This window comes from Dicentrarchus labrax, unplaced genomic scaffold, assembly GCF_905237075.1.
Source record: "Dicentrarchus labrax unplaced genomic scaffold, dlabrax2021, whole genome shotgun sequence".
In the NCBI taxonomy this organism is placed as follows: Eukaryota; Metazoa; Chordata; class Actinopteri; family Moronidae; genus Dicentrarchus; species Dicentrarchus labrax.
The window spans coordinates 13863114-13881795 of record NW_026136718.1 but is presented as its reverse complement, the minus strand read 5'-3'; the positions used below and the strand labels follow the sequence as shown (position 1 = coordinate 13881795).

The 18682-nt window shown below is 40.5% G+C and overlaps 1 protein-coding gene across 2 annotated transcripts in view; it reads left to right on the top strand.

Moving 5' to 3' along the window:
- atp13a3 (ATPase 13A3) overlaps positions 1-18682 on the top strand; it is a 36413-nt gene that overhangs the window by 2237 nt on the left and 15494 nt on the right. For both annotated transcript variants that reach the window (XM_051376582.1, XM_051376581.1), the window contains exons 2-14: positions 7840-7920; positions 11407-11493; positions 11590-11763; positions 12597-12830; positions 13495-13565; positions 13814-13897; positions 14126-14195; positions 15451-15585; positions 16335-16407; positions 17082-17213; positions 17346-17528; positions 17618-17775; positions 18416-18604. In XM_051376582.1, coding sequence (XP_051232542.1) covers positions 11443-11493; positions 11590-11763; positions 12597-12830; positions 13495-13565; positions 13814-13897; positions 14126-14195; positions 15451-15585; positions 16335-16407; positions 17082-17213; positions 17346-17528; positions 17618-17775; positions 18416-18604 — 1554 coding nt within the window. In that variant the 5' untranslated portion in view covers positions 7840-7920; positions 11407-11442. The remainder of the gene's footprint in view (positions 1-7839; positions 7921-11406; positions 11494-11589; positions 11764-12596; positions 12831-13494; positions 13566-13813; positions 13898-14125; positions 14196-15450; positions 15586-16334; positions 16408-17081; positions 17214-17345; positions 17529-17617; positions 17776-18415; positions 18605-18682) is intronic.

The window sequence follows — 18682 nt, the reverse complement described above, 5'->3', positions numbered from 1 at the left end:
ATCTTTGACTATCTACCCTAAAGCTGGGGCTGGTGAAGCACCAGGGTAGGAGCTGTTGTATGCACAATGTCTATGATCCAGTGGCTCCTTCCTGTCGCTCCATCAGAGGTGCCCTAGGCCTCTTTGTGGACTCCCTCACAAGTGGTCTTCTTACACACCGACACACAATGTTTGAGGGTCTTTGAATGTTAACTGAAGTACGATAAGGCCAATGTTAACAAAATGGAACGGCCAAATGGAATATTGCACAGTGCCTTTTTTGTATTCTTCTGTTAATTGGTACTTTACAATTACCTTTTAGAAGATGTGTTTGTAATATTGCTTTGTCTTCATGAGGTTTTGTTCTCCACTCAGGTCAAACTGAGTCAGGGTGCTGCTAATGTTTGTGTTGGGTCACTGGAAAAGCTCTGCTACACTGAGTTGAATGGAAACTTCATTAGTATCATTGGTAACACCTGTGTTTACCCTACTGTTTTGTGTCAGAATGGCTGCTGTGAAAAAGCTCTATTGACATACCAGGCACAGGTGTCTAAAATCACTCGTCAACCCTTAATTATACACGGATGTCCATTCAACTTTACACAACTTTTTAATTGTCATGGAAAAAGGAATGAATTCTATTGTGAATACTGGTGTATCGTATATGTTGGAGATTTAGATACATCTGTGTTCGTATTGCTTGTGTCTGCACGCTGTCAGCCTGGATGTCATTCATTTTGCCTTCTGGTTGCTATTTATTTACTGGTATTTGTGCCACATCATGGTTGGCATACCCGATCCACAGAAGGTTTCAGTGAACAAAGGATCAGAAAGGGATTGGGCTTTATTTAGCCATACCAGGTCAATTTCAAAATATCCTGAATGTTTTCAAGTTTATTTGTGTAGCACAAATACAGATCATACAGAGCAATATTCATTGTCTATTCACTTTCCTGTTTATACATTAACAGAGACACTGGGAGTCTTCTATGCTGCCACGGTGAGGCTTAGGAGATAATTAGTTTGTGTGGCTTGAATGAGAATTTGAACTTTGAGTTAAGAGGAGTGATATCTACATACACAGTGATCCGTTGTTGTTCTTACAGTCCATGTGAACAAAAGTGTCCCACTCACACCTGGCCTTCAACCACACAATGTAGGACTCAGAGGTGATATGCAGACTTTTCTATATTATTTTAACCCTCATGTTACAAAAGATCAGGATGAGCTGGAACCACTGCCTGAATACAATGCCCCAGTGATGCATTTTGTTATTTTCATGAGTATTACTGGTAAAATGAGTCATTTTCTTAACATAATTTAGCAACATTTGTGATAAATTCAAGACTTGTATGCACAGCAGTCAGAGAGATACCCTACTGGTTAGTCAACAAGTGCTCTCATTTCACAATTTGTGTAAGGAGACTATTTCAGCTTTCACTGACTGGTGTCTTTTTTGAAAGCTTCAGTTAAAACTAGAGTGAGTTGGAAACAGTTGAAAATTAAATCTATGACAATTTTGTTTTAATTATTTTAATTCATTTGTTTACTTTGTTGTCTGCCAAAGCTTCATATACCTATTTTGAAAGATGAGAGCGCATGATAAAACAGCAGCCTGAGAGAAATAGTGATTTGAATGTGTGCCTATTGGGATTATACGTAATTAGGCATGCAAATGAAAAACATATAGATTTGATTTGTAGAAAAAAGTCGGGATTGGTAATTGGCGTGACACACAAGTGTATGTCTTTTAAGCTTAACATGGTTAGTTTTTTTGTTTTTTTTGCTTGAAAAATGACTTAAATGATTAACAGAATAGTTGCTGATTATTTTTCTGTTAATCAGCTAATTGATTAATTGACTAATCATTGCAGCTCTACCACGTACTTTAAGTGGCTACTTCTTCTGTTGGTATTAAGTCAGCTAATAAGAGATTAGCCAGACTGTTTCAAGATCTGTGTCCGTCTGCTTTTTATTATGGTTACTTTGTCCACTAAGTCCGATAAGGCCTGTCCTGGGACCAGGTAGCAGTCTGTGTTTATGCTTTGCTTGCTTTATACTTGAATTAAGACAAATGTAGAAAGTTTGACTTGAAGCTTCTGGATGAGTTTAATTGTTTAAAAAGAACAACCTTTTCACAGTATCTGGCGTCATGTGAGCACCATAAAGAGTTTACCTTGCTTAGTCCATGTTACACATGTGTGCTCATCTGGATTCCCAGAGTTAAGGAATTGAACTTGCCCCTTTCACCTTTGAACTTAACTACTCTCTGTTAGAGAGCTTGAGGTCTTGTCCAAACTGGATTTGGAAGCAGTGTAGTCTCCATTTAAGAAGCGAGGCGCCAATGTTCCACAGACCTTTGAGCCAATGCCTCAGGACTTTTCACAGGTGAGCTTTAAGACAGCAGCCTGTGATGGAAGGCCTGCCAGTGTTGATTCAGAGTGGAGATGAGAAATATCCTGACATGGTAAAAGTCCTCTCAGCAGCCCAGCACTGTTTGGTGTGGGAGCCCCTGAGCAGCGTGATAGAGAAACAGATCTTTCTAGTGCCGATATAGCGGTTTGCCTCCAACAAGACCAGAACTAGGGGCCCGCATCAGTGGAAGTGAAATGAAACACTTCAAATGAAAATAGAAACAACTGTGAAATTTGACACCGTAGCGCAAACCTGAGAATGGAGTTGTGCAATTAGACGAATATATTGGGCATTGCAGATGGACTGAGGTCATTGCTGATTGAAATTCCCTAACTGATTTGAAATCGTAGTATAAGTCGGTACTATCTAGCGTCTCGCATACTAATTTTTTTATGATTTGATTTTAAGCCTTTACTGATAAGGCTTTGCACAGCCAGGTCCCTACCGATTTTATCTTTAAATCTCGTACTGTCTCTTTTCAGTCCGCAGTCCTTGTGCAAGAACATTTTGACTACATCCCTAAAGATGCTGGCGTGTGTTGTCAGGTGCTGTTGGGACATGTACAGAAGTTGTTCACAGGTTTTGTGAGGTGTCCTGCTCTGTTGGCTATAACTCGCCCTTATCAACAGCTGTTTGGAAGATTCAGCATGTTGAATTGCTGTCAGAGGCAGTCTTTGACAGAAAGCTGATGACGGAGCTCTGGATGGGTCCCTCCTTAAAATGTTACTCCTGATGATGATCATGGAGCATTTTTACAGTACTGTTTCAAACACCTGGAAAAAAACTGCAAAACCGATGACACCACAGTTGCCTTTGACACCACTAATCCATCTGGCATTACAGCAATGACCCAGCTAAACATTTGTTGCTTGTAGCATGATATCACACCACCCTACTGTTGTGCCAGGCACTAGTAGTGAAAAGGTATCCTCTGCCTGAAAGCGTCTTAAGTCTGTATCGGGCTACACAGGAACATGAGATATTTCAGGGCCATGTTTGATTGAGATCAGGCACGGAGGACACTGAATTATATTTATTTGCCTCACCTATTACCTTTATATGTGATTGCAATAAATAATTTGTATCTTTCATCTTGGTTTTCCCTACTACAGATAGGACAGTTAAAACTTAATTTTGCTCATGAAATAAACAAACTTTGAACTCTTAAATGTTTTTGTGTTTCTTTAGTCCTCTGAGAGTAAGCTGTCTGTCTCTGGGTTGTGGACAAAACAAGACATTTGAGGATGTTGGAGAGATGATGGAGAGAGAAAAAAGTGAAGGCCAAAGAGGAGAGACAGGCCAGAGAAACCCACAGAAAGTGTCCAAAGTTTGGAGTCATTTCAAGCTGAAACAAAACAAAAACTCTGTGTGACTGTTGTAAAACCAAACTAGCCTACCACAATAGTACAACGCCTATTAAGAGCTAGGCAACTACAAATCAAGAGCAAACAAACGTATTTGGAAGACCTCCTGTTTAGGCTATTTTAATTGTAGCCTGACTGGTAGCTGCTAACTAGCTGACTGAGTTGTTCATAGTCTGACAACATTGCTGTGAAGAGTCCAAAAGGCACTGTGATAACGTTAGATAAACTAGGACTTTTTAATTATTATCTATTAGCAAACACAAGACACAGCCTTTCAGTAACCATTATACCACAACCTGAGCTTATCTACACACTTTATGGCTGACTAAATTAATGCAAACCCCTCACACTCCAGAAAATACTTTGACAACAAACCCGCAGGACTCCACCTTCTTCAGAGGGGAAGGATCGGACTGTAACACACAGGTCCAGTCATGTGGCTGTGCTAACCAGAGATGGAGAAAGGAAAATACTCCATTAGTACGGTGGGGTTACAACAGAAGCCTTTTCCCCCTTCTTCTTCTTCTTCTTCTTTTTCTTCTTCTAGAGGAAACACAAACCAATTAGTTTATTTGTTGTTGTTTTTTCTCTTTTTGTATATTTAAAATTTAAAAAAAGATGTATAGAGTAATCAGTAAGAATACTTGTTCACTAAAATAATGGATAGCTGTAGCCCTAGAGAGAATGATAAATTGACAGATTAATTGAGATTGAAAATAATCGTTATTTGCAGCCCTAAGCTGTTACATCCATATAAAAGCATTTCTAATCCAGGGTCATTATGTACCAATAAACTGCTCAATGAAGTAAAAATGTGTTTTGATCTCTTGCACAGTGGCAGTTTTTTAGTCTGTCAAGAAATGCCAGTCAGTTAATCCAAGAGCATGTGGTTTGACTTAAAACTCAGCACACTTTTGATCTGTTGGATTATTGTTTTTTTTTCCCAGCCCTTTCCCTCCATTTTTCTCCTCATAGGTTTTTCACACGATTGGAGCTCACATACAGACTCAGTCCTTGTAGATCTCTTTTTGTCCTCCTCCACTCTCTTGATCCCATGTTTCGCCTCTGCATTAATCATAGTATAGTCTGTAATGTCAGCACTTCTTGTCACTTGGTAGTGATCCCAAGTGTGTGCGTATGTCATCTCAAAACATACACTGATGCATTTTAAGGCCGATTCTCTGGATTAGAGGTGTGGATGTTTGGGTGCATCGATAGGTGAGTTTGACTAGGTGATGCGTATTTCAAAAATGTTGAACAGAGTTTAACTTTTGAGAGGCAGGAAACTATTCATAACAAACTGTGTATCTGCCCTGTTTGCCTTTTTTATCACTAATTGTGAAACTGGAAGTGGTTATTGCCACATCCTACAGGTTTGTATGCATGAACGTAATTTAAAATAGAAAACATTTTCTCCTGTGGCAAGTTATCTCTTAAAAGTGGCTGAGGAAGAGTTTTTAGCTGTTCAGACAGCAGTGGAAGGGCAGGTGGTCATAGATTTTCAGTGGGGCCGGTGGCCACAGTGATAAACAGCTTGATTGGCCCATGATTGGGAACAAAGCTTGGCTATTATACCCCATGAGTAGGAGGGGAAGTGATAAAGAAAGCACATTGAGTGCAGCTCATGATGGCAACAAAACACTTTTTCCTCCAAATGCTTCCACGAATTATACACTTCTGTCATTAGGTCATGGCTCATTGTTCACTTTTTCCTTTTTGTCTGTGTTGAAGAACAGGACAGAAAGGGAAAGGAGAATATGTCTGGTCTTAGCTTATTTATTTGTATACTTTTGCTTTGCTCATGTTCAGGTTCTTGTGAAATATGTAATGTGTCTTGTGTAAATGGCTTAATTTCACTCAAAGTGACTCAAGTGGTCTTAACTTATTGAGACACTTCTTCCTCCTACCATGCATGTACAGAACCGGAAGCAAGACTGTAAAATTATGCTAAAATTGTCAAACATTTTCTGGATCCAGCATTTCAAATGCCATGGTAGATATATTGTGATGGACATTGTGAAAATAATCACCAGATTAAACAATGAAGAAAATATCTTTGGGTTGTAGCCTTAGTCCCACAGTTGTACAAGCATTACTTCTGTGTATGACATGTTTGTTAAAGGTCCATTTGCTAATGTAAATCAGCGTAGGTTGAAAGCAGTTGATGAATTATGTCAGAGAGCTCACAGCACAGTCAAATAAATGAATGAATTTTGTCTCTGTATATAATCACCACATAATACACATGCCAATGGGTGGTATAAAAGCTATGTTTGATTGTAGAATCAGATCTTGTTTTGGACTCAAATAGCTGTACATGTTTCTACCTGTTGTTGTGGTTTGATAAACATACTCACTGGATTTCTTTTTTGACATCATAAAGTTTCTTTCCAGGAACACTGATGATCGTCATGTTTAATCTTGTAGTTTGAAAAAAAAAAAAAAAAAAGTCAACAGCTTCCTCATTTGTTTTTTTTTCCCAAGCCAGCTTTTGCTTATTAATACAATAGCAGACTAATCAAATCAGAGACAACAATGTGGCTTTAGGCTGGGCTGGAGAAATCTATAAATATCTCTGAAGTCATGCTGGCTCTTAGAGGCCCTAGCAGGGTCGTGTGTTCTCCATTAAAAACACTGGTTTCTTCTGTCATCCTTGTATTCACAACAAGAGGCATAACTCTGTTGTTGCTGTGCAGGTTTTTTGTTTGTTTGTTTGTTTGTTTTGCTACTTTTTTCCAGTGGGAAACAGCCAGCTGTGGGAGCATCTGTAATTAAAAATGGATGTCGTCTCCATTTAATTATCCATAGGTGATTTCTGAAGAGAAATTTAGAAGCTCAAAGTGTGGTGTCTCTGGCCGGCGCCATCTTGGCATTCTTGACTCCGCCGGCTCCCGGCTAATCCAAAAATGGCCGAAGACATACCGCATGGGTGGAGCTGAGGCTGGTTGAACGAAGCCTGGTTACTGAAAACAGCTGACTGTGATGACACCCGCCTTCCCTTAATTATGCATAACTTTAAGCCTTGATATAATTTAAACCGGTGAGTTATATGGAAATTTAAAAAACGTGTTTATTTCTGCTGGAAAGTTGGACATTTTACCATGGGGCCTTATGGAGATCGACCCATTTCTGTAGCCACAGCAAGTGGCCATTTAAGGACCTGCAGTTATGGCACATCCATGTTGGCTTCATTTACACAGAGGTTGCAGCTTGGGTGGGAGATTTATTATATTATGTCATTAGCATTGGGCCGGGACAGGAACACCAAGCCTCATGACTGGATGGGAGTCAGCAGCAGTCATCTGACAGTTCTTTCATATACTGCAACCGTCTCAGCATGAGTTCATGTTTTCTCATAACCTCATGCAATGCTTATCATGTTGATACCTACAGTACTAGGGTCTTCAGTCACTGTTGGAACTAGTTACTTGGAGTGAAGTGTGAATCGTCAGGCACAGGCCACGATTAGTTCACAGGAGTTGGTGGGAAAAGGATCATATAAATCTGAACTTGAGATGATGGGACAACATTTCACTCACCGTCCTGTGTGATATTTTCTAATGCATGAGATCCTAAAATCTGCATTAGTATGGACAAGATCTCAGTATTGATAATCTTGTGGGGTTATCCATTGTGCTGTTGACTTCAAACTGAGCTTCAAACAATTCCCATTTAATTTCTCTTTATCTCTTTTTAAAAAGGAGTTTAAGTAGGGGGATCAGACCAAATGAAATCACTGTCAGTGGTCCGAATGTGGTTGCCCATGGGCAACTTAAATTGAACAGATTTTCATAATTTGTCTCAAACACGTTACCTTGTTCCATCCTTACTCAAAAGAGAGTCCAATCTAGTAAAAATGTACACCAGTGAACACCTTGGTATGTGCTTTTACACATGGGTTTCACAAGTTCTTCTGCTGCAATTCATTAACCGTTATTGTTTTTTCCTTGGAAAGATATGTTACTGTTTTGTGAAACTCTCCCATTTAACCTGCTGTTCGTCATAGTCAATTTGGTGGAAAAACTTGAGGTGCTGGAAAGCTTTATTTGTAATGTGCATATTTTTTTTTAAACCTCCCCAGGGTTCCAGGTTGGTGTGGTGAGAGAGCAAGCTAATTGCGGGGAGGAGGACCGCCTGGGGCAACGTGTCCCTGGCTCTCAAGGTAGGACAACCCCAACCAACTCGAAACTGAGCTTGAACTAATTATGTTTTTTCACCAAAGTGTTCCTCATCCCTGCTCTACACAAGTGCACCTGAATGAAAGTATAACTTAATTTGTCACCAGCCTCAGTTAACATGTAATATATTGGTACTTGCGTGAACAGAGTTAACATGTCTTGCTTCTCAGTAACCAGTTAACTTTGGTCTGTTGTCTGTTTTGGAGCCTGTAATTATGGAACCCTGCATGTTTTTGGTGGTTACAACCCTTATTAACAGATAATTTTATTATAAGCAACTATCTTATTGTTCCAGTGCGTAGGCTTAATACTTCTGAATCTTTTTTGGGTGCTGTTTTCAGTGGTGTGTTATCTGTGAGTCATACCCGGACAGCAATCTTGCAAAAGAGTGTGTCCATGATACACTGGTGTCGGTATTTCCAGTCTTTGCAGAGATTTGGGAGGGAATGTTCTTGTTGCACTGCACCCACAGCCTAGCGCCGGCCAGGGGGCTGCTATTGTAAAATAGTAGGAAGGGCTTGGTCCTAAGCAAAATATCCCGCTGTATGCCAGAGAAAAAGTCCACCCGGGTGCAGCTGGCAGATAAAATCGGAGTGTGGGGGGCAGTAAATACAGGATCAGTGGGCGTTGTAGGGTGGTTGGGGCAATAGCATGGTGGCCCTGTGGGCACCGTTCCCTGACACACCATGCCAGCGCTCCTCAGTGACAGCTGGGGTCATAGTGTTCAAACTTTCCCTGTGTTTACGTCACTTCATGTGGTTTTTGAATATTTTTTTATTTGTGTGTGTGGTCTTTCTGTTTTGTGCCCCCTTTACATTTGATGTAAAAACTTGCTCTGCCAAAGGCATGTCTGTTTTCAGTTCCCCAAGAGGCTCCAGTGATGTCCTGAGTGTGCCTGATTGACCAATTGATTACCAGCTACAGACCTTGAAGCCAGTAGCCTAATTAACCTCTCTGTCATACTACTTACTCAGTTTGACTTTACACACATCCAGCTTCACTGTTTTTCTCTGTAACTCAATACAATACATGTGCAACAGAAAGGCAAATTAACCTGCTGTAGTTGATGTTGACAACAGACAGACTGTCTGCAGCCTAACTCATATTTCCAAGCACCTGTTCATCTTTTGACCTAGGTGCCCCTCTTAGTCAATATCAATGCACCAATCTCACACACACACACACACACACACACACACACACACACACACACACACACAACAAACACACAAACTGACAGCATGCCTTCCTTGGCAGCTGGTTAGTCCTCTGGGACAACTGAGAGGAGGAAATGGGGATGAACTCGATATTGGGTAGCACACATATCTGATGACTCAGTTGGTCAGTGTGTGGGTGTGTGACACTCTTAAGAGATAATCTCAGGTGTTGTGAGGTATAGCAGTTGTCTGGGAAGAGCTGTGCATTCTTGTAGTTGGAGCGTATCACATGTGGTCCCATGAACTACTGACCTCTGTTAGACATCCTGCACTTTGTATCCACAGGCGCTAATATCTTATTATAGCTCTTTACCCACAGACAGTTAAGAGTTCACATTTTGGTTAAACAGGTTTTTACCAGAGTTAAGACAAACATTTTGATCCCTGCCTACTGACTAATATTAACAGCTCAAAAACTGTTGTAAGATTGCATTTCACTCACTGAGCCAATGCTCTTATAAACAGCACAAACAAATCGTGTTTACCGGACATTTTAACCACCAGATCAATTTAGCTGTATTGTTGTTGAGCTGCATTTGGTTGTTATTGTTTTCAATAAAAGACTGCCTGTGATTTTTTTTATGTTTTCTGCTGAGAAACATCTATAAATGGATTAGACAAAACTCAAAATATCATATTTTGGATATTGTAATATTGTCAAATACACAATTGTAAGGCTCCTGCTCCGACAGTCCTATATCTTTGCTGTCAATTGCAGGCAATGAAAAAGTTGGAGATGCACCATTTCAATGATAAGATAGTAAGAAGTAATTTATTAAACAAAAGTAACAAAACATCAGTGTAGGGTGTGCACTGGGGGTAAGAATCGTGTGTGACTGTTTTTAAAATGCATAAAATAAACCAAAGGGAACCAGGGAGGAACTAACACCTCCACATAACCAGAGGAGTGCCTGCAGGGAGGGAGAGAGAGGGAGAGAGAGAATAACAGGGCCTGGATTTTATAGGCTGGGAACGCTGGGCCCAGGTGTTACCAGAAGGCACTGATGACCAACCTGTCAGTAGTGAGGTCAATTATAAGATCACTGCTGAACAGGCAACAGCAAGGGTCGCCACAGCTTATATACTGAATGACAGCACTTTACATATTGAAGTTTTGAGGGTGAAACTTTCTTACTGTTTCTTACTTACTGTTGAATGTAGTGTGAACTACGCTGCAGACTGGAATCTTTACTAACTAGAGACAAGTCTTGCATTATAGCTGGACCATCTCCTCACTCTGACATCTGACTAATATGAACAGGTCAAACGTGGGTTAAATGCACATCAGTAGGTCCGCATTATAGAAATGTTATGTGTAAAAGGACTGTATGATAATCTAGTCCTGGGAAATGTCGCCTCTCTCACCCCCGTTCAGGCGCCCTGTCTCCCCCTTTCTTTTCTTGGGGAGAGGAGGGGAATCAGTCCTCGTTGGTAGAAACGTGTTGTGCAGCAACAAAAACCTTTTTTCATCCATTACAGTTTAGTCACTATGTTACCCCAAACACAAAAAACTGATCTCTTCCAAATTCAGGTATGTTAGTAAAGTATCAAGTCAATGCAATTATTTCCAAAACAAATTTCTTAATATTGAGATTATGAGTACATGACGAATGATTGTTCATTGTTCAGTATCCTCAAATAAGCACATTTAAGCAGTTTGCTCAGAGATGGTGATGTCTTTCTTCTTCATTCAGATTAAAGTTGATTTCGTTATTTAAAATAATGCAGTCTTACATTTTAGATCATTTCAGCGTGTTAGTCTTAAATAACCAGTTTCATGTGTTTGCGGTGGAGGCAAGGCTGGCTAATCCGATTTCAAGGGTTACCAGTGCCACCCAAGTCACTCCCCTCCTTTCCCCCCCAGCACTTTTTCCACTAGATTTTGATACCAGATTACATGGTAATTGGCTGCACAGTAATGGTTCCCAATTCTTTCAGTTTATAAACCCCAACTATGAAGTTATTTGTAGTGCATGCATGAGTTAACTGCATAAAATAAAAACAGTGAATGGTGATGATATGGGTTTCTTTTTTTCCTTTTCAGGTTATTTTGCATCATGACATGTTGCAAATGACAAATACACAGCATTTTCCATACAATGCTCTTTTGAATCATATCCCTAGAAAGCATCTTGTGACCCTGCCTCGGGTGACTGACCCTCTGGTGTTGAGCCACTATTTTGATAGGCTGTTGTGGAGCTGAAATGTTTTCCCACACTGTTCACCCTGACATTTTGTCTGTTGTGTTTGCAGTGACTAAGGGAGGGGCTTGGCAAACTGTTCTGCAGCATGGAGAAGGAAGACCTGAAGGTCCTCAACAAAGGGGAAGAGGAGGAGATGGTATGTCTATTTTTTCGTTTTACATCAGTGCCAGTGTCGGTATTTGTGCTTTCTGACTAATCAGACTGCCCCCTCTTTTCTCCCTCCACCTTTTAGGAGCTGCAGGGCTACCGTCTTTGTCGTTGGCGGCTGGCCCTGGTGGGCCTTGGGGTGCTGTGTACAGGGGGCTTCCTCCTCCTGCTGCTCTACTGGATGCCAGAGTGGTGCGTCAAATCCACCTGCACCCGTACCACAGCCCGTGATGCCGAAGTGGTATTGATGCGCTCCACGGTAGGTTGCAAGTAGAGCTGCAATTATTTATCAATTAGTCGATCAACAGAAAATTGAACTGCTTGGGTATTTGATTAATCTCTTATTTTTTCATTTTCATTTTGTTAAAAATGCTAAATACTCAGTTCAGTGAATGTTTTTTTTCCCCCACATTTTTGGAACATTTTATAGACTAAACAATTAAGATTTTGAAGCCCTTGTAGCAAGCTAAGCTGAGGTTTTACATTTAAACTATTTAAATTGTTTGTTAAAAAGTAGGTCGTTGCCTCAAGCTCATGTGGTTATAAAGCTGTGAGCGAATACAACTGATGTATTGTAGTAGCACAGTAAATACATTGAGACTGACTGATTCATACAGACAGTCACACCAGCAGGAATGTACAGATAATTTACCATGTGTCCAACAATGTGTCTGTAACATTCACTTGTATGTTTGTATGTGTCTGCATTCCTTTCTCTCTCTGTTGGTCTCATGCTCGTGTGCATGTGTTTGCATTCAACCTTGACCGTGTTAGGAACAACCTTCAACTGTAAATATTTAGCCACTTCTTAAAGAGGCTTGTTCAGGAATAAGAGTTTGGTTAGGGTAAGAGTATGGATTAGGTGTGGTAAGGCATGGTCTGCACCTGCCAAGCACCAAATGCAGCTCAGTATTTTAAGGTGGATACGGTATGGTATAAATATTTGACAACAGACCAGATGTCCTGAAAGAAATGTACTAAAGACAGCAGAATAAATGTTGATATGTAGTTAGGAATGGAAGAGGAGTTGTGGAGTTAATGACTGAAGGCCCTTAAAAGTCTAGCATTACAACTGTGTATTTGTTTGGCTAGGATGAGTTCCGGCGCTGGTTCCTGGCCAGGGTGCGAGTGATGCTGGCCCCGGGGAGCAACCCCTTCCACAGCCTGGAGACCCAGACCACCTCCCCCTCCTCCCCTTCCTCTCCCTCCTGCCCCTTCTCCTCCCCCGCCTCTCCCCCTCTGGCCAACGGACATACCTCTCACCCCTCCGATGGCAGCCCCGCTCAGGAGCTCATCAGAAGATATGCCGACTACCAGCCCACACAGGTAGGTGCCCCTCTCCACATTATACTGGATTTACACACACACACGTACACACACACACACACACACACACACACACACACACACACACACACACACACACACACACACACACACACACACCCCATTGATGGCACAAACTAGCTGTGAGACTGGCAACCACCTATCAGTGGATGTGTTTCAAACTTAGTAGATGGGTTGCCATTTTTAAATGTGTAATGAGACTCTATAATTATGTTACGATAGTGATATATAAAAAAAATGTAAAACCTAACACTCCCTTGGCCCTTCTTTTTCTCTGTCTTAGACACATGCACTCATTTGCCTTGCTCCCCTTGGCAGTACTTTTCATTGACCACATTCATTATGTGACACCTTACCCTCACAATAAACAACCACAATACAAATATAATGTCATTTCCTCCACTGATCCATATATTCAAATTTACGTAATTGGCATTTTATATGGTGCAAGTTGTCAAAGTGTTTCACTTGTCATCTGTCATCACCTCTTATTTTTGTTCTTCCTTTTAAATGTACTTTGTTTCCTGCCTTTAAGTGTGTGGACAACAATACAGTAAGGCTGACATGTGTCAAAATCTATTCAACTATATAAAATCTAATCAACTTTGCTTCTTCCCTCTGCCCCTCCCCTAATTTCCCTCAGATTCGCTACTTTACCTTCCATAGCACAAAGTATTACTGGAACGACGAGATGCAGAACTTTGAAGTTTTAAAGTAAGCATTTTTTAATGATCTATCAGTTTTGACTTTCCCTTACAGTAAGCTTAACTGGGGATTAAAGGGTTTTATCTGGCAGTATGTGGACAGTATAACAATTAAATAAGTAAAAGGTGCAAAACAACCCTTTACATTTAAAGCTTTAGTATACATTTAACTTGCATTGCTGGCACTGTTATTTTTAATTAAAAGTCGTAAAAGAAAATTGACTTTGTTCCCTGCTTTGACCTACTTTACCTCTATAGCGGCATGGAGGATCTGCAGGTCAGCTGCTCCACCCTCCACTCGGAGCACAGTGCAGGCCTGACTAGGAACCAGCAGGAGTACAGGTAACATCTCACCTGTCTGAAGGACAGGCAGGAGGAGGGCCATATTATTCTGCTGTATCTAATCAGTGAAATCATCTGGTAATATTGTTTAGAATGAAAAGCTATGTACTTTTAACCTTATTACTACATTGTTGTGTAAGTGTGCGTGTTTGTGTGTGTTTAGATATGAAATATGAAGGTCTGGTTTACAACACTTGACTCATGAATGTCTCTTTCACCTCTTGTCAGGAGACTGTTCTTCGGAGTGAATGAAATTGCAGTGAAAGTGCCTTCTGTTTTCAAGCTGCTTATCAAAGAGGTGGGGACCAGTTTGCATTAACAGAGGCAGCATTTTCTTTAACTCAAGTTTGAATTGTCCTTGAATGAAAGACACCTTGTCAACTTGTGTGCTCATCCCATTTTCTCCCATTCCAGTTTCTTATGCCAACATTAAGCCGATGCCTGTGATATGGCTTTTGGCATACATTTTGTTTGGACAAAGCAAGCAGTTCAAATATTTCATCTTTTTGAAGTTTGAGTAACGATTTTAATTTATTTTCACAATTTTCTGTGATCTTATATATCAAACAATTAAATAATTAATTGGACAAATAATCTTTAGATTAATAGATGATGAAAACAAATTGTTATTTGCAGCCTTACTTCCAAGAAACGGTGCCATCAAAGGGTGTGGAGATAACATGTCAATCTAACTCAGTGTGTCCTGTAGGGCTACAACTAACGATTATTTTATTATTATCAGTTAATCTGTCATCTTATCTGTCATCATTTTCTCGATTAATTGATTAGTTGTTTGTTCACTCTTTCCCAAAGCCCAGGGTGACATCCTCACATGTCTTGTTTTGTCCCCAACTCAAAGATATTTAGTTTACTTTTAGAGAAGACTGAAGAAACCAGAAAATATCACATTTGAGAAGCTGAAATTTGATAATTTGGAATTGTTTTTCTTTAAAATGACTTACTTCATTTAAATAATCAATTAATTGATTATCAAAATAGTTGCCAATTCATTTGATAATTAATAACCAATTGAGTAATCAGATTTTTTTTTTTTTACCATTTCCCAGCTCATAGAGATAGAGACCTTCCCATTTTTGTGCATACTTGTTAAAGGAAAATATTTGGGATATCTACTTACTATATTTCTACAAGAGAAGTGCTGCGTGAGGGTAAATACAACAGCAATGCTCCCTGCAGACAAACACTGTAATGTGGGTCACAACTCACATTGGAATAACTCTTAAGTAGTAACATTACCCAGTGGGCATGTGTATAAAGTACCATTCTGCCTCAAGCACTTTTTATTTTACACTTAATTACATGTAATTTATCATTCCCTTACACCTTAAACACTGCTAAAGCATGTGTACAAAATGTAACAATACTAATAGCTACATTAATAAGTGTACATCTTATAAATTGGGATTATACTGACGTCTTGGTTATACCCTCAAGTAGACACCTGTTTCCTTTTTTCTCTGTTTATTGTTGTATGTTCATTCTCTCACCTCTGCATTTGCCACACTAATCTCTCTCTCTGTCTCCTCCTGCAGGTCCTCAACCCTTTCTACATCTTCCAGCTCTTCAGTGTGATCCTGTGGAGTGCCGATGAGTATTACTACTATGCTGTGGCCATTGTTTTCATGTCGGTCATATCCATAGCTACCTCTCTGTACACCATCAAAAAGGTGAGCGCCACAAAGTATTTATAAATATAATAGACTCTTTTCTCAATCCAGAGCCATTTATCCAACTACATAGTTAGGGCCACATGTTTACACAAGGGCTTTGAGTTCAGCAATTTTGCCCTTTGTATTTCACAATTTGTGAGTTTTGCACGTTTTATTCACATGTTAAGACACATTTATGGTAGCTTGCTGCACCTTTTGGTATGCACTAGCAACAGGTCCTGATGTTGCTAAGGTTGATTTGTCCATATTAGGTCAAAATGTAAGCGTATTAGATATTTCATAATCGAAATGTTATCCATGGAATAAGACTTTGATAAGACAGCATGTGAAGTTGGGCAGATACTGTGTGTTTGTATTAATCTTATAAGTTTTGGTAACTCATACTACAATTTTTAATTAACCTTTCTGCACAACCAGAACCTGCAACTTCTATGTTCAAACTTATACACTGTATATTTAAGACACAGTACTGCAACTACACAATAATCTAACCGATGGACTAACTATATTAATTTGTAATGTTACTGGTACAGCCCCTGTGCTTGGGCAGGTCATGTCAGACACACTCGCCACCCCGCTCGTGTCTAATCCAGGGTTTTTAGGATAGCATAAAGGCTCATCTGCACACGGTCTGCTGCCCCTGGCTTCACAGTTCCCATACTCAGACGAAAACACCCTCACAGTCACACAGGTATCAAGAAACTGTCTTAAGTTTTTCATCTGTTTTCTTTGTTCCTTTTTTCCAGCAATACATCATGCTTCACGATATGGTGGCAGCTCACAGTATTGTCCGTGTGTCTGTATGCCGAGCCAACAATGGTTTGTCAATTTATTTTTATGTTTCTGTGTCTTTTTTTTTTCCTTTTTTTTTTTTTTTTTTTTTTTTGCAGATTGGCTCTGTAGAGTCATTTTAATAGTAGTACACACCATGTATTATTATATTCAGTTCCCTTATTTTCTAAAAGAGTGCTTTACAAACCAAACCTGACAGTAGACATTTTACTGCTTCTGTGCTGGGACAGTCACCCTGCTTTGGCTGTCCTCCAGATGGCTGTTGGGGTGGGACAGGGCAGACTGAGAAAGAGAGAGTATGTCAGACGGGGGCTTGATATTAATTCCATGAGTTGGCCAAAGGACAAAATTTAAATTAAACATTGTTGTGGACGTTGGTACACCACATTTTTGAATATACATTTATGTACTGCACTGGCCCCTGCTTGTGATTCCTCAGCTTTTTTCCTGCTGCCTAGAGAAGCATGAGTAATGAGAGATGTGCTGAACAAGACTCTGGGGCTCTGACACACAAAGTATCTACTTTCTCACCCCCCCAATCCACCATCTGCTACTGTTGGCTCATTTACACACTTTTCACCTTTCTCCACACTCATGATATTCTGTATTTTATTTTGTTACTCACACTGCTCTCTACCTGTCTAAATTTAACACACTCATTTACTTTCTCCACTCCTCCATTGCGCCCCTCTTACTGGAAGAAATCGAAGAAATTTTGTCTACTGACCTGGTGCCCGGTGATGTGATGGTCATCCCCAGCAACGGGACCATCATGCCATGTGACGCCGTGCTGGTCAGCGGCACCTGCATCGTCAATGAAAGCATGCTCACAGGTAAGAGCTGAAATCTGAACATTTCTGTCTGATTACTCAGGAAAGAGAAACCTAACAACAACTGACCACAGGACCAACACAATGCCTTTTCTGTAAATCTTCAGTCTTAACATCAGTCTACCCCTCCATCAGGTGAGAGCGTTCCTGTGACGAAGACCAACCTCCCAAACCCAGTGCCAGGGGAGAGGGGGGAGGAGACTGACAGTGCCTACAACACAGAGGAACATAAGAGACACACCCTCTTCTGTGGCACCAACGTCATCCAGACCCGCTTCTACACTGGCGAACTGGTCAAGGCTGTGGTGGTCCGCACAGGTAGGGCTGTGTGTCCAAGAATATATATTTAAATGTGCTACTGTGTTATCATTTTACCCACAACTTCTCATAAAAATGTCTTTACACAGGTTTCAGCACAGCCAAAGGCCAGCTGGTGCGCTCCATCCTTTACCCAAAACCCACCGACTTCAAGCTGTACCGTGATGCCTACCTCTTCCTGTTGTGTCTGGTGGCTGTGGCTGGAATTGGCTTTGTCTACTCTATCGTCCTCAGCGTCATGAACAAGGTAATCTAAAACTGAACTAAAGAGAATTTTGCCCACTAGGGGGCAGAAACATAACAAAACAAACTCGGTAACATGCATGATCAGTTCATCATATTTTTTTTTTTGATGATGGCAAAGAAGAGCACAACAGCCCACTTGAGTCCTCCTTCTTGTCCTCTGTTAAGTCTGATACTCACTGACTGGTCTTTTAGCCCTCAGTACACCACTGCAAAAGCCTTTCCAACAATAAACAGCATGGTAATACATTTCTGAGTCACTTTGTGCTGTAGACCATGAACAGTTTGAGACATTATTTTTCCGGCCTCTGTAACACTTGTTGTATGATTATAGAGTTGTTTGTAAGATTAGCATCAGACTTAGAGGATCAGCCGTTTTGGGACCTTGCTTTGGGTTTGTTTTTAACATGAACAATCAGAGAGACTTTGCTGTACCACACTGTTCAGTTCAAAAGTGTCTCTCAACAGCTTATGTTGGGAAATGCCACATATTTGACTCTCAAACCTGAATTTTAGCAGCCCTTTTAATAAATAAATGTGAGTGAACTGTGAATCCATACCAGTTAGGAGTTAGGAGAGATTAAAGTTAAGTGATTATCAAACATGCGAAAGTTTCCTGAGTTTTTCTGGTCTATTTGCTGCAGGTGCCAGCTAAGACCATCATCATTGAGTCTCTGGACATCATCACTATCACTGTGCCACCGGCGCTACCAGCCGCCATGACAGCGGGCATTGTATACGCCCAGCGACGCCTCAAACGTATTGGAATTTTCTGTATCAGTCCTCAGAGGATCAATATCTGCGGACAAATAAATCTGGTCTGCTTTGACAAGGTAAGTGCTCGTGGTTGTATGACCGCTGTTTTTGCTCTTCAAGTAGTAGGCACTAACCTTACATATCACTCATATGAG